Here is a 15,679-nt window from a genome sequence, read left to right as displayed (position 1 = left end):
AACTATATGTTTCTTTATGTGTTCAAAATCCATCTTGTTCCACATGGTACTGAGGAGACCATTTCTTCCTTTGGAAGGTGACAGATGCCCCTCTGGTTCTCAAACAACTGCTGGGTCCATCGGAGCTGGGGGGGGGCGGGGAACCATCTCAGCCATAAGCCTCCAAGGCCATGCGCCCAAAGGATGCACAACGGAGTAGAAAGGGATTTCCTGGATACATGCAAAGCTACGTAGCTTCAGGACTGTTTGACCCTTTCACCACTGTCTCATGGTTATACATGCAAAATATAGAAAAGAGAACACCACCAACAAGGCCGATTTTATTTTTCTCTTACATGTATTTTAAATGATGAAAAGTTGCCCATGACAGTTACAGAAAATGGATGGAGTTACCTTTAAAAATGCTTAAGTTCCATTTATGTACATCTGTGTGTAAATCTGTGTGTAGACATACACACACTTTTTAACAAGAGTTAAATTAAACTCCCCACTAAAACTCATATATGGGAAATGAGTAGTGGGCATCCTCACTTATGGGGAAGCTCAACAAGATTTGGGAAAAGTCCTAGGATATTCATATTAAAATAGGAAATACAAGCTGTGTTCAAATGGCTCAAATCTTTGTAAATCCAGGCCGGAAGTCATGCAATTCTGAGACATCTAATCAGGATCTTTAGTTTTAAGTTCTTTTCCATTTTGGGGAAGCTCTTTCAAACGCTTTCTGCTTTCAACTTCTCTTCGGAGACCTAGCTCTCAATCCTTAAGGGTGTGCACAAAGCATGCATATTTGGAATTTTAATGTGTCCTCTTTATGAGATCCAGATTCTAGTGACTGGCTTCCTCTTTGGTTCTAATATTTAAACTCTAAAATTCTATCAGCATTAATCTCAGTTGAATCAAACTATACTAATCTGCCCAAACCATCCTTTTTCCTCTCCCCTAAAGTATTACTAAAATAGAAGCAAACAGCTAGTATACGTTTTAGATGTTTGAGGATAGAAGATTATCTAGTCCAGTAAAAAGAAAAGTATAAATCAAGGAAAGCACTGCCATCGCCTTAAGAACTGGTTCCCACAGAGGATCAAAGACCAAAAATAATACGAAAAGCCTCAACATCTGCAAATCTCTATTTCTACCCCACGTTCTCCAAAAAAATGTAGAAACTGTACTATTTCACAGGAAAAAGCACCCCATGATCACTTCGCCGAGACGGTTTCCATCAGCGATTTTGCACTTAAATTTCCCAAATCCAGCCTCATCCTCTGCAGGTGACAATACTTTTGTGAGCTGAAATAATGTTCAAATTATGCCGTTAGTGTCGGAAATCACTCATTCCCGATTCACGGGCGGTGATGAACGGGTCTGGATTCCTGACATAACTAAGGAACTTACAGCATCAGTCAAGCTTCTTACCCCAGCTTGTTGGAAACCCAAACAGCAGTCTGTCTCTATCTTTTAGAAGTCGATGGCATTCCCGCCCAAGACCCCGGTGCCATTCTGCTGCCCCTGTGCTTCGTGACCATGTCGATGGCCTGGGGTCACACCAGGAGGTAGTTTCGGAGCTCATTCCAGAGCTGGAACCTCTGTCCGGATTCACGATGGAACCAACAGATCACGCAATCTTTTTACAACCCAAGGTCCAGCTGTCTACCTTATCACGATCGAGGTGTCTGAGGAATTAGGAGTTCTTGGTTAGGTAGCACGTCTATTGCAAACAGGAGAGAAAACCCTTCAGGGCAGCTGCTTAAGCCAAGAAGGAAAGGAACTTTGCACGGGAGTGATGAAGGCGGTTCTTGTCTGGGTGGAGCTTTTCTCAAAGCAAAGGGTGGATTTTGAAGGCCTCAGATGTTTTCTGGTTCTGTAAGGAAAGATTGGATGCAAGATGTCATAGCCAGGAAAAAAAGAAAAAAACTCTATGGATTGATCTTAAAGCACTGGTATCTTTTTTACTGCTTTCTATTTGTTCAGGGTTTCGAACATTTTAAATGAATCGAGTAACTCTATCTTTTGGGTGACAACTCATACTTGTAGAAACCCCTTTGGGGGATGCGGCCGAATTAGTCTTCATAACCTCTAAACTGGGAGTCACTATTACGTCCATTTGACAAAGTAAAGGCAAAGTGTGATGTTCACACGGTCCCCTTGAGCGAATAGACATCTGTCGCCCCCATAGAGGCCTCCATCTCCATCACTGTCTCTACAAGATGCACAAGCTCCAGGACTGGGTTGCATACAGACGCACAGGTCGTGCACGGCTCCTAATCCCTGCAGAGCTGGCCAGTGTACGTGCCCGCCATCCTTCGGGAAAGAGTGGGCATCCCTGGCCCTACTCAGGGATGCTAGCCAGCCAGGCAGCATCAGCACCATACCGTAGAGGGAATGTCAAGCTGCCGTATTTCTTAGACGGTTTACGGGTTTTGCACCCAGCAAGGATCAGTCCTTCCCACTGTGGGAGGGGTGCCCGAATGATGTCACAGCATGTCTTAACTCTCTGAGCTCGTTAACTTTCACAGAAAGGCAGCCAAATTCGGTCCTTCGTGGACCTGGTGAAGTTATCATTAAAGTATAATTGAGGAAGTAGACAGAATTTTTTTTTTTGGAGTATAGTTGCTTTATAATATTGTGTTAGTCTCTACTGTACAGCAAAGTGAATCAGCTAGACGTGTATTTTATCTAGTCCCGAAAAAGGCAGGAGAGAGCGTCAAGACAGGACACTGCTTTAACCAAAAAGGGCTTCCGCCTCAGATAAACGGGAAGGGCATGATCCCCAAAAAACAAAAACTGCCCCTGCTTCAGAAATTCAAATAGGGGGAGGTGAGTGGACACCAAGTTGTAACAGGTGCCAGAAAACTCAGGATATGTCGTAATAATCGAATGCAGTGTTTTTTTAAAAAAAATCATAATGAATGCCCAGAAAAGCCCACCTGAGCATAGTATCAAAATGTGAAATAAACGCGGGATCCAGTCTTGCATTTGTATGTGAGGCCTCACTTGCCTCTGGCTGCAGTAAAACTTTATTGACATAAACAGGCAGCAAGCCTGCAGGCTGTAGTTTGCCAGTTTGTTATTTTTTTAAAAATATGGCACTAAAATAGTATTTATCTTGGTGACTTCACTTGTTGGGGCTCCCTCCACCCCCTTACATTTGTGCCTGAGATGATGCCTCACTTTCCTTGCCCACTTTCAGCCCTGAGCTCCCGGGGTCACAAGTGCTTACAGAGTTTGGCCAAAGATGCAAGCGAAATTAACACAGAGTGTCTCTGTAATGATAAGGCATGTTGCCCAGAAAGTAACGTTGTTCTTCATAAACTGTTTCCCGCCCCCCCCCCCACCCCCGGCCCCCCAAACTTTCAGGGTCAGGCATTGTGTACACCAAGGCTCGCCCCGGCCAGGGGGTTGCTCAGTACCACCCATCCACCAGCAGAGGGAGGCCAAGGGTAGGTTTTGGGATTTTGAAGTCACCCAAATCCTTAAAAAAATACTCCTGGAATAGGCTTCTGTTTCATAGCTTCCTTCCTGGAGGTGGAGGCCCCCTGGCAAAACACAGACAGATTCAGACATGGTTGGTCTCAGGACCAAACCTTGAGAGACCCCGAGTTAACATCTGAGCTGTTGTTTCTGCAATACAGCATCCCTCTCTCCACCCACCCCCCGCCCATCTTGCCTTTAGCGATGTCTTTAGGGCATTCATGATCAGCAGACAGAATCTCTGAGTCCAAGGACGGCAACCCACCCGGGCGTGTGATTCTTCAAACCCGGAAGCCTGGACCCAAAGGTGAAGCAGAAAGTCCCAGCACGCCCCCAGCCCTGGCCCCAACCCATTTCCCTGGAGTCTGTGCACCTTTCGACAGAAAGGTTTGCAATTTAGTCCTTCTGTGGTTCTCTTTTGGGAGAAGGGTCCAAAAACTGCAGACTCCACCCAAATATCTTTCCCGACTCCCTTGTGATTGAAAGTTCACTGAAAACAAAAGCAAGTTACTTATGTAAGGTCTGTGGCAGTAAAACCAAATCTTACAGATGAGAAAACCTTAAAAAATTAATAAAAGTGTAAGCATCTTTTCAAAAGCATCTCTCAGGTCCCCCGTGTGTCCGTAATAAAGTCCCAGCTTTAAAATCCCTTCATTATGCAAGGGGGTCTATATTGGACTTTATCAGAAATAACATTACCAGCGAAGGACCCCAGAAAGTATTTTTTAATTCAAAACATGCTATCATTTATTGAGTGTGACACTTGAACACAGCTCACACAGATGCATCGCGGGTGACTGCTTTCAACTCTATGTGCAATATTTTTAAACCCACTGCCTTATTAAACAAAAGCAGACAGAAAACCTTTTCCTCACGAAATCAAAGTATGTATTTTGCATGAACTTTTTTGATAGATTGTATTCAAGAGGATTTAGCCCTTCATCATAAGTTAAATAAATTAACTAACATATATTTGTCAAAGAATTTTATAACATAATATAGCCAATATTCTGTAATACCTGTAAATGGAGTATAACGGTTAAAACTTGTGAAACACTATATTGTACACCTGTAACATATAATATTGTACAGCAAATATGCTTCAATTAAAAAAATGTATAACAAGAAGAGATCTTAAAAGCCATCATTTAGGTGTGGCTTCAAATCAGCTCTCAAGGCCTATATTAAAAAAAACAAAACAAAACTACTTTAAGGAGTTTTTGAAAAGTAATAAATTCTAAATAAAATGAAACATTTTTCATTTTAAGAACAAATTTCCTAGATACATATGATTCGTGTGAAGATGTGCCAGTGTGTCTATTGGACGTAAGTTGTTTTGGCTGTTATTTTATTAAAATAATTTTTTAAGTGAAGTATAGTCGATGTACAATATTATATTAGTTTCATGCATGCAACATAGCGATTCAACATTTTTATAGATTGTATTCCATTAAAGTTATTATAAAATCTTGGCTCCATTCCCTGTGCTATACAACATATCCTTGTTGCTTATTTATTTTATACACAGCAGTTTGTTCCTCTTAATCCCTTTGCCCCATCTTGCCCCTCCCTGCTTCCCGCTTCCCTCTCCCCACTGGGAACTGCTAGTTTGTTCTCTGAATCTGTAAGTCTGCTTCTGTTTTGTTACATTTATTCATATATTTATCAGGCTTTATACTTAGGGAAGATAAAATTGGGAGGGAAACTTGCCATTTGCCCTGCAACAATTCCTCCTCCTGTTGTACTGGAAATAGCTGGCCGTTGCCCCCACCAGGGTCACCAGCACCCCGCACACGACAGGAGACACGATTTTTGCTATCCTGTTGCCTGTGGGAATCCAGAAAAGCAAGATGGTCTAAGAAAAACACAGCCAGCGGGAACACCGCTGATTGTAAATAACTCTGCAATCACATCCCTGGCCCTCCCCACCCTCCTATTCACGGGGAAATGATGGAATTCACACAAGAAGCCGGAGGAAGTGATTCTGCTTTCACCCGAGGGGAGCTTACCAACCAGTCTTATAGAACTGGGGCATCCAACAGTTTTGGGCAGAAGATAGGCTTGATATGTTTTTTCATGTATTGGTGAATTTGGATGAATCTGTAGCTTTGGGGACATAGAATGTTTACTCATGCAAAAAAATTTTTTTAACCAAAAAGTGCCCTGATAGCCCGATGCTCAAATCATGCTGGGGCTCTGAACACAACCATATAGCAAACATCAATGCTTTAAGGGAAGCTTAGGTTTTCCTGCACAAAATCCAAGGTATGGAACCTTGATGTGACAAAAATCAACACGTCCCCAGAAGAACAAATTGTTGCTTCCATCTAAAATAACCACCCATGTCCTACGTGAGATCCAGGCAAGTGCCCAGCGTGTCGTAGGTGACGGATGAATGGCCACGCCGTGGATGTGGCTCCCGTGATGCTTGGAAGAGCGTTACCACGGCACCCAGGGATCTATCCCTCCTTCGTGCTGCTGTCTCACGCTGTCCCCTGCTGGACCCCGCTCTCCAGGGCTCCCCACCCCACGTCCACACCCTCTACCATGTGACTTGGTGGCATGGGAAGGGGGGGGATGGTCCAGGTCATCATCCTCAGAATTGGGTCTTCAGCCAATAGAACCGGCAGACATGAAGCTGTGATGCTTCTTATCCTGGTCATGCTTCTCTTTATTCTCTGGTACCATGTCTGGCTGCCTTGTGGCCCAGCCTGGCCTCGCCTCTTGGACGGATGTGGCCTGGTTTTAGCCCAATTGCGACTCACATAATCATAATCAATGGTGGTTGTTTAAAATCACTATGTTTGGGGCTCTTTTGTTACATAGCACTGCTAACTGATACACCTCTTTCCTCTCTGCCACCCCATACAAATCAACCACGTGATATCAATGGTGACTACCAAATGGTCCTCCAGGCTGACCTCTTATCCCCACGTCCACTGTCTCTACAACATCCCTTTTAGTCTGGGAACTAAGTGGGTCTTAACACTGATCTCCCTGACCTTCGCTGGCACTTTGATCCATGCATCACATAGGTATAAATAGGGGCAGGCTTTTTCCCGTGAAGCATGTATAAAGTGCAGACGTGCCCGTGGGGTCGCCTGGCCAGTCACCAGTGTTACCACCTGCCCATCACACTCCACACCCTGGCCCCATAAACTACTGTTGTTCCTGGGGGTGTACCCAGCCCGACCTAGCACAGCACCTACCTCTCCCGTCCTGGCTGCCTCTCACCCATCCTTTAGACCTGGCCTTGGAGATGGTCCCCTCAAGGAGCATCCTTACCCACCTCCATTCTGCCCCAGTCTAGGATGCGTCCCTCTGTCCTGCCGTGGACCCCATCAAACCATGTGTCAGACCTGGATTCTTGCCCTGAGATGCACCCCTCCTGCCCCACCTCCTGCCCACGAGAAGAAAAGCATCCATGGACTTCTCCAGAATGTCCATACACCCGGCAAATAGCAGTACTGAGACTCGGCATGGGGACAGGGTCTTAAGGTTGGAAAGGCACCTCAATACCTTTCTTCTTCCCAAAGCCTTGGGGTCAGCTGGGCGGATTCACTGTCACCCTCTGCCTAAATGCCAGATCACCAAGAGGCTGGACCCCATCCTCCCAGTGGCACACAACAAAAGCCCACCATCCGGACTCCAGCCTCCACTGCTGGACCTGTGATGGAGCTGGCAGTGCCCTCTGGGGGTTCTCCATGGCTGAATGCCACGACTTCCCCTCTCCTCTCCCTTTTGGCTTCCGGTCAGTAGTGGTCAATGAAAGGGACACCATCGGTGGCCCAGCGGCAGGTCCACGAACCCCAGCCCTGCTCTCAGAGCTCCGAGGCATCTTCCAGCCTGAGGACAGTCCTTGCCCTCCTTCTCTGACCCCCACAGGATGGACCCCTCCCTGAAGGACAGACATGTGTGTTCAGGAGCTTCCAGACGAGCATGGGAACCGCAGGTGCTCCCTGAACACCCTCAGGCTGAAATAATTACACGTCTACCCCACTTCATCCCACAGTGATGTGGAGAGCTCGCTCCTGGGAAAGGTGGGGTGCCCCGCCCCCGTGTGTTACCTTGTAGGTTGCCGTACGAGGGATAGCCATCTCCACCTGGAAGGGGACAAGCACATGGTCATTCATTTATTCAGAAGAGCTGGTGGGGCTGCCTTCTGCTGCCAGCGCCATGAAAATGATAGGGACCTGGCCACGAGCAGAGCAGACCAAACCTCTGCTCTCACGGAGCTGACCTCCCAGCGGGGAGGTGGGGACACACAGAGCTAGGAAGGGGAGACGCAGGCGTTACAGCTAAGGGGGGAGCGGGACCAATGGAGGTGGAGGGGGCGTGGCTCTCAGCTCATGGCTCAGGGAATACCACACATATGTGCACACACATGCAGCACACCCCCCCCAAATATACACATGCACACACAAGTGCCCATACTCGCGGATGCACACACGTGCGACACACGAGCACACATACGGATGCACACACGTGTGACACACAAGCACCTGTCCACGTGTATATATGTGCACACACGCGTACACCCATACACACATAGGCACCCAACACACACATATACACATGCAGCCATGCACGCAGGCATCACATGCATTGTGCCCATGTGGACATGGGCACACATGTATGCGTGTCTCCACACAGATGTGCGTGGTACACATCCACATGTGTACCTGTGAACACACAAGAGCCACACTCGTACATACACACGCACACATCCATCCTCACGTACACGCACGCAGTGCACACACGTGCACGTGTATTTCACATGCATACGCATGCGTGCACGGACACAACACACAGGCACACACGTGCACATGGGAACACATGTCCACATGTATAAACACAGGAACCCATGTGCGCGCCCAGCCACGTGCACACGCAATGCACGCATGCAAGGGCACGCACACGTGCATACACACACGTGCAAGCACAGTAACACGTGTAAGCAGGCCTCCAATTCTTGAAAGGATTTCAATGTGCAGCCCAGGCAAAGCCCTCCCCAGGTTTGGCGACCGGTGAGGGCACAGATTAGCAACCCAGGTGGTCAGGGAGCTTCCATGCAGGCCCCATAGGGCATGCTGCCCAGCAGCGCCCACACGGGGTTTAGTTCTTCAGAAGGAGAATTTCTCCTCATGCAGCTTTTAAGGAAGAACTCCTTTACCATAATTACTCCCATGGTCGCTGGGTCTGTAGCGCCCTCCTCCTGCAGGACAGAAAGGCCATGTGAAGAGGAAGGAAATCCCGGCGACATCTCCAAAGGAAGCGCCGACGAGAAAGCCAAGATCCTGAAGCAGAGGCTGTGACATCCCGCAAAGACCCCACCTGCTTCTCCCCAAGCCAATGGAAGGGACACGGTCACCCCAGGGCATCCCCTGAGCACACAGCGACAGGGCTGGGCTCGCCCTGCAAATCCAGCGGGTCTGCTAACAGCAGGTCCAAACCCACTTCCTGGGCCAACCAGTGAAAACCGCAGCCCCCGAGGCCAGGGAAGCGTCTCCCACAGAAACACAGACAACAAAGTCACCTCAGCTAGTAAGAAATAAAGGAGATTTCCCTACACCTTCTTGTGTCCGGACAGCATTTTCTTTTTTGACCACTTGCGGGATCTTAGCTCCCCGACCAGGGATTGAACCTGCGCCCCCTGTACTGGGAGCACGGAGTCCTAACCACTGGACCGCCAGGGAAGTCCCCGGAGAGCAATTTTTAAAGACAGATTTGAGATGAAAACAAAATGCTTGGTGCGAAGGTGGTTCATTTTGAAGCGAAATAGTCTATGTGGGTACGATTTAAATATTGAGAGGTCATTTAATAAAGGCCCCTTCCAAGTGGAGACAAGCTGTGATGGCCTGAATTGTGTCCCCATAAAATTAATGTGTTGACGTCTTGATCCCGAAAACCTCAGGATGCGGCTGGATTTGGAGATGGAGTCTTTAAGGAGATGATTAAAGTAAAATGGGGTCATGAGGGGGGTCCTGATCCCATAGGACTGGTGTCCTTATAAGAAGAGGAGATCTGGACACAGACACACACAGAGGGACGACCCTGTGAGGACACAGGGAGGAGATAGCCGTCTACACAGCAAGGAGAGAGGCCTCAGGAGGGACCAGCCCTGCCCACACCTGGATCTCACATTCCAGCCTCCAGGACGGGGAGAGATACACGTCTGCTGTTTAAGCTGCTCTGTCTGGGGTATTTGGCTACGGCCGCCGGGGCTCACTCATACAGTGGTTATTAGAGAAACCAACCGGCCATTGAAAGCCAGCCCTTAAAAAGGGCTGATGAGTAAAGTGTTTTCTCCACTTTTCGAGGAGGGGACACAGTCATTGGGCAACCCCTTCCCCGCTGCACAAGGTCAGCCCCGGCCCTTCTGCATTCTTCACAAGGAAAGGTCACCCCAAACACGTGTTGCCACCTGCAGGGAGAAGCTGAGTGACTTCCTGCCCTGAATGACCCAAACCCTGGTGCTAAGCTCAGAGGTGGCTCACAGCCTCACCCAGCTGGGAGCCAGAGAACAGGGGTGCAGACATGTACAGAAGCAGGTGGTCTTTCTAAGAGCCTGATGTGAAAATCAGCCTGGCAGCCCCCCAACCTCCGCTGTGGCCCCTATTTGTGAAACAAATAGGAGTTTCAACCAAAAAGATAGTTGGTCAACTCACTGAAGATGCTCAAAACCCTTAACACATGGCAAACACAGAAAACAATAATGCTTTCAATCAATCTATAGATTGATTTGAGGGTGAAGGGGGTCAGAAGGTACAAACTTCCAGTTATAAAATAATTAAGTCCTGAGGATGTAATGTCCAGCATGGTGACTACAGTTAATAATATCGTATTGTGGGACTTCCCTGGTGGTGCAGTGATTAAGAATCCACCTGCCAATGCAGGGGACACGGGTTCGAGCCCTGGTCCAGGAAGATCCCACATGCTGCAGAGCAGCTAAGCCCGTGCGCCACAACTACTGAGCCCGCGCTCTAGAGCCCGCGAGCCACAACTACTGAGCCTATGTGCCACAAGTACTGAAGCCCGTGCACCTAGAGCCTGTGCTCAGCAACAAGAGAAGCCACTGCAATGAGAAGCCCACGCACCCCAATGAAGAGTAGCCCCCGCTCGCCGCAACTAGAGAAAGCCCGCGTGCAGCAACGAAGACCCAATGCAGCCGAAAACAAATAAATAAATAAATTAATTAGAAAAAATAATATCGTGTTGCATATTTGAAAGTTGCTAAGACAGCAGATCTTAAAAGTTCTCATCACAAGAAAAAAATTTGGAGCTCTGGTAATGGATGTTAACCAGACATATTGTGGTGATCATTTCGCAATAGATACAAATATCAAATTACTATGTTGTACACCTGAAACTAATAGAGTGTTTTATGTCAATTCTATCTCAATTTAGAAACGTGAATCCAAAGCATTCTGTTTTCCCGGCTGTGACATCTTGCCCCCAGTCTTCCCTTACAGAACCAGAGACCATCTGAAGATTTCAAGATCCACCCACCACTTTGAGAAAAGCTGATGTAGACAAGAACCCCGTTTATTGCTCCTGTGGAACGTTCCTTTCATTCTTGGTGTCCCCAGAAAGAATCTCCAATTCATTGGCTGTTCTGTCCCTGACGACGCTTGTGGCCTGTTGCTCTGTGTCTTTTTACCTGGACAAAGGTGCGTGGGGCAGCACCTGGAGGGCAGGGCAAGGCCCAGCAGATGGTCAGCAGAAAGGGCTCAGAAGATCAACGCCAGCACAGAGGCATCCAGCACCCAAGACCCCAGGAGGAAGGCACGGGAGCCCCGGAAATGCCAGCCTAGCCTCACCACCCACGCGGGCCCTGGTGCTGGACGTACCGTGCGTGCTTCCGTGGCCGTCATGACTGGGGGGGTAGCTGCCACCGCCTCCTGCAGGAGAGAAGCTGGATTTGAGGAACATTCTGGACGCGGAGCTTGGGTTCCAACAGGCATCCACCTGGGGTGTTGGCCATGGCACCAAAGCCGGGCCCAAGACTCACCCCAAAGACAGCCCCACGTGATGGCAAAGCAGGGGCCACCAGGGGATGCCCACAGGAGTGCCCGCACCGCCCGCCAAAGTCAGGTCTCCTGGGTGGGGAAACCCATGCCACACGGAGCCCTTTAGAAAGTTCTGTGCCTTCAGAGCACACACATGCCCTCCCCGCAACCAGGGCTCCGAATTAATGCAGGCTTGTCCCCTTCCTGCAGCGACCCAGGTACAGAATCACCTCAGCGAGAAGGACGATCGGGCGGACAAGCCCGATCGTAAACGTTCTTTGTTAGACACTGGGCGCTTTTAATTTTCCCTGATTGTTACTGTAATAACCTTGAAGACAAAGCTATTTCTTGATGGCCTTTAAACACCACGGAAAAGATGGCTGGATGCAACGTGTTTGTCCAGACGAGGAATACGCCCCTGGGAAAGTATCAGGGACAAGTCTCTGGACTCTTCTCAAAGAAAATCACAGCATGAAAGACACGAGAAACTTCACCTACTGGAAAACCAAAGCCCCGTAGGTCACCCTCCGGAGCCTGGCACTGCATGCATCTCTCCCCTGTATGTGCATACGGCCTGCACGTTCACTGATACGGGAAAGAGTCTATGCAGCCGCTCACACTTCAATTATAGAGAAAACCTTACACTCAAAGTTTCATATATACATATATGTATGTGTAAAGATATCTATATACAATATGGATATATTCATATATAATGTTCTATACATACACACATACATAGAGAAGTTTATATGTATATATAGAAAGGCATATAAACATATAAAGATGTATACATATATAAAGATATAGATAGGTACACATATGAAGGTATTTATACACACTCATATAAATATATACATATATAAAGATATATGTACACATATAAAGATGTATCTATACATACATATATAAAGATACATGCATATGTACACATATGAAGCTATACACACACATATACCTACATATAAAAAGGTATATACAAACATAATTTTATAAAATTTTTCTCGTGTTTTTTAAATTTTATACAAGTGTATAAACACATATATTAATATATAAACACAAACATACAGAAAAGTGTTATGCAGGTACAAGTATATAAATATAAAGATATGTATAGAAACATAAACATACACATAAAGGTATATATCTATAAGGATGTATATGTGTGTATATATATAAAGGTACATATATACATAGGTATATGCACATATATAAAGGTACATATATATCAAGATACCTATATATATATATATAGAGAGAGAGATATCTTTGTATGTATACATATAAACACGCACATAAATATACATACACATACTTATATAAGGATATATGTAGAAAGGTATATATACACAACTATAACGATGTATAGAGGAGACTAGATCTTAGTTCCCGTCACCAAAAAAAAGAAACGGTAATTATGTAACAGAACAGAGGTGTTAGCTGAGGCAACAGTGGTGATCACACTGCAATGTATAAGTGCATCAAATCATCACACTGTACCCCTTACACTTACAAGATGTTATGTGTCGACTGTATCACAACAAAAATACATTTTAGGAGAGATACATAGAGAGAGACATGCATCTATAAAGGCACGTATAGACACAGCATCTGTATAAAGATAGGACTGCAGACACACGCATACAGAGGCATGTATGTAAGTACGTGTGTAAAGGAATGTACGTACATAGGCACATGTACACACACACATACATGTTCATATGGAGACGATCCCCACTTCTGAAGGGCATCTGTGCCGTGGCCAGTTTGGTCCACCTCGCAAGGCCCCGGAGCGGACAGACGCAGGGACCCGCCGCAATGCGGGGTTGGAGGGGAGGGCCCGCGCGCCACCTTCCACGGGGGGTCACAGATCACAGAAGCCACCGTGTACCTGCGGACGGCCTGGGCCTGGGCGGGTGGCGGCCGGCATCTAGGTCCCTGTCGCTCAGGGAAACTGTGGACAGAGCGCAGGGCCCTCGCAGCCCGCCCTCCGGGGAGCCCTCTGCACACCCAGGCCTGTGAGCGTGAGGGGGGCACGGGGGGCACTGGGGCCAAACGCCAGAGGTCCTGGCTGCCGTGGTTCCTGCCTGCGGGCGGTGTGCGGGGACCCGGCAGCCTGGGAAGGGCCGCCGGTGAGACAGACCCCCTCCGACTGCAGAGCTTAGAGGGAACACTGCCTGGGGGGGAAAGAGGCCCGGCTCTTCATCCCTCGGACCCCCCAGGTCTGCCTTCCCCTGGATGGGGCCCCTGCTTCCGTACCGCCCATTCGCTCCCCCGTCCCCCTTGCTGCGTGGTTGGCACAGTCCGTTTGGTGCCCAGAACCAGGCTCGGCCCATAGCAAGCGCTCAAGGAAATGCTTTCCGAGTCCTCAGCGCAAGCTAAGCTGCCGTCCTCAAAAGGGGTCCGTCCCGGTGGGCTGCTACAAACCTGCCGGGGATGCTATCCTGTCCCTCGCGCCCACCTGGGCAGCCTACTGCGGCCCCGTTGCACAGCCCGCACAGCGGACCGGGCCCCGGGACTTGCCCCCAGTCCCAGGAGGGCCTTGATGTCCCAGCCGGGAGCATGGGGCCCGGCTCCAGGCTCTGTCCCCTCTCCCCGCCCCGCGGCCTCCCCATCCAGGCCTGCCTCGGGAAGAGCGGGGTGGTAGCTACAGATGACAGCAAACTCCCTCCTGCGGGCCCTTCTCCGGGGACCCCAACCTGCTACTTCCACCCCACTAGCCTCAAGCAAGATTTACAAAGAGGATGCAGAGGGCGACACTGTGATTTTAATCAGAAATGTACATATTTGGTTTTCCTCCCTAATCCAAACACAGAGCCCCTTGGAATTTCCTAAATGATAGGAATGGTAAAGGGGTCTTTTGTGAAGTGACAAAAGAGATAAAGGTGTCTTTTGTTATTCAGAACAAGCCCCTTCAAACCACACCTGAGTTTATGTTAATGAGGTGACTTTTGGAAAGCCCTGGAGGATGCTGGTCGCCAGGGCAACCAACCAGTGATTGGAGGGTTGGGACTTCCAGCCTCACCCCTGTCTGGTGGCCCAGGAGTTCATCAGTCAGGCTCACAGGACAGAGCCTCCGTAAAAACCCAGGAGACAGGGTTTGGAGAGCTTCTGAATGAGTGAATTTATCTACACGGTGGAAGGCAGTGCACCCCAACTCCAGAAGCTCCTACACTTGGGACCCCCTCGCCCTGTGTCTCTTCATCTGGCTGTTCATCTGTGTCGTTTATCATATCCTTTATGTGAAATAAAATTCAGGTTCTATGGCAGGGCAAGAAAAATTTAAACATAAGAAATTTTCTCTTCCCTTTGGCCTCCTCCCTTCCCCCCCGCCCGCCCCGCTGTGCATCGTGTACCTGCCTTAGGCGTTGGTCGGACCTCCCCCATCAGCAGGAATATCTGCTAAGCCATAAACAGCAGCATTCTCCCAGCACCCACAGGACGACTCCTAAAAAGATGACATTCCTTACGGATCTTGTGAGGGGCCACGATGACGCTTAGACCTGGACTGTGTAAACTGTCACTAGTACATGCTGTGATGTCCAGCCCTCTGTCTCAAAAAACTTATAGAAGTGGGCCTTGACTTCTAAACGGGGCGGAACAGTTCTCAGACTTTTCTGAGATGCTCTACCTGGGTTACAATCCTCAAATCTGGCTCGAATAAAATTTTCCATGTCTTTCTGAGATCGACTAATTTTTTGTCAACACTTATAATAAACTGGTAAATGTCAGTCAGAAACCTAAGTATTTCTCTGAGTTCTGTGAGCTATTTTAACAAAGTAACCGAACCCGAGGCGGGGTCGTGGGAATCTCCGATCTATAGCCAGTGGGTCAGAGACACAGGTGACAAGCTGGGACTTGGGACTGTTGTCTGCAGTGGGGACAGTCCTGTAGGACCGAGCTCTTAACCTGCGGGGTCTGAGGCTAACTCCAGGTAGATGACACCAAAATCGAATTAATCGCTGGGGTGGTTTTGGAAAACACACACGGGACAGACTGCGAGGTTGCCCATTGGAGAAACCCAGATACGATCCCTGTGGTCCTCCAGAATATTCCTGGCCTCCTTCTTACTGAACTTGCTCCTGTCCTGAGCAGATTTTTTAACTTTGTCAAAATAGAATCAAATGTAACATGCAAGGCGTCGGCAAAGCTCATCTGTGGGTTTAGTCACTGCCGTTTCTAAAGCTCTTCTAAGCAGCAAA

The 15,679-nt window shown here is 48.2% G+C and overlaps 1 protein-coding gene across 1 annotated transcript in view; it reads right to left on the bottom strand.

The window, feature by feature from the left end:
- Positions 1-426: 426 nt before the first annotated feature.
- The window catches only part of LOC133082659 (glycoprotein Xg-like), a 38,949-nt gene continuing 23,696 nt past the window's right edge, over positions 427-15,679 (bottom strand). The window contains exons 9-12 of the mRNA XM_061179342.1: positions 11,319-11,369; positions 7,536-7,571; positions 5,179-5,295; positions 427-1,858 (exon numbers count right to left, since the gene is read on the bottom strand). Coding sequence (XP_061035325.1) covers positions 1,842-1,858; positions 5,179-5,295; positions 7,536-7,571; positions 11,319-11,369 — 221 coding nt within the window. The 3' untranslated portion in view covers positions 427-1,841. The remainder of the gene's footprint in view (positions 1,859-5,178; positions 5,296-7,535; positions 7,572-11,318; positions 11,370-15,679) is intronic.

Source organism: Eubalaena glacialis, chromosome X (genome assembly GCF_028564815.1).
Source record: "Eubalaena glacialis isolate mEubGla1 chromosome X, mEubGla1.1.hap2.+ XY, whole genome shotgun sequence".
NCBI lineage: Eukaryota > Metazoa > Chordata > Mammalia > Artiodactyla > Balaenidae > Eubalaena > Eubalaena glacialis.
This window is presented reverse-complemented; position numbering and strand designations above follow the sequence as displayed.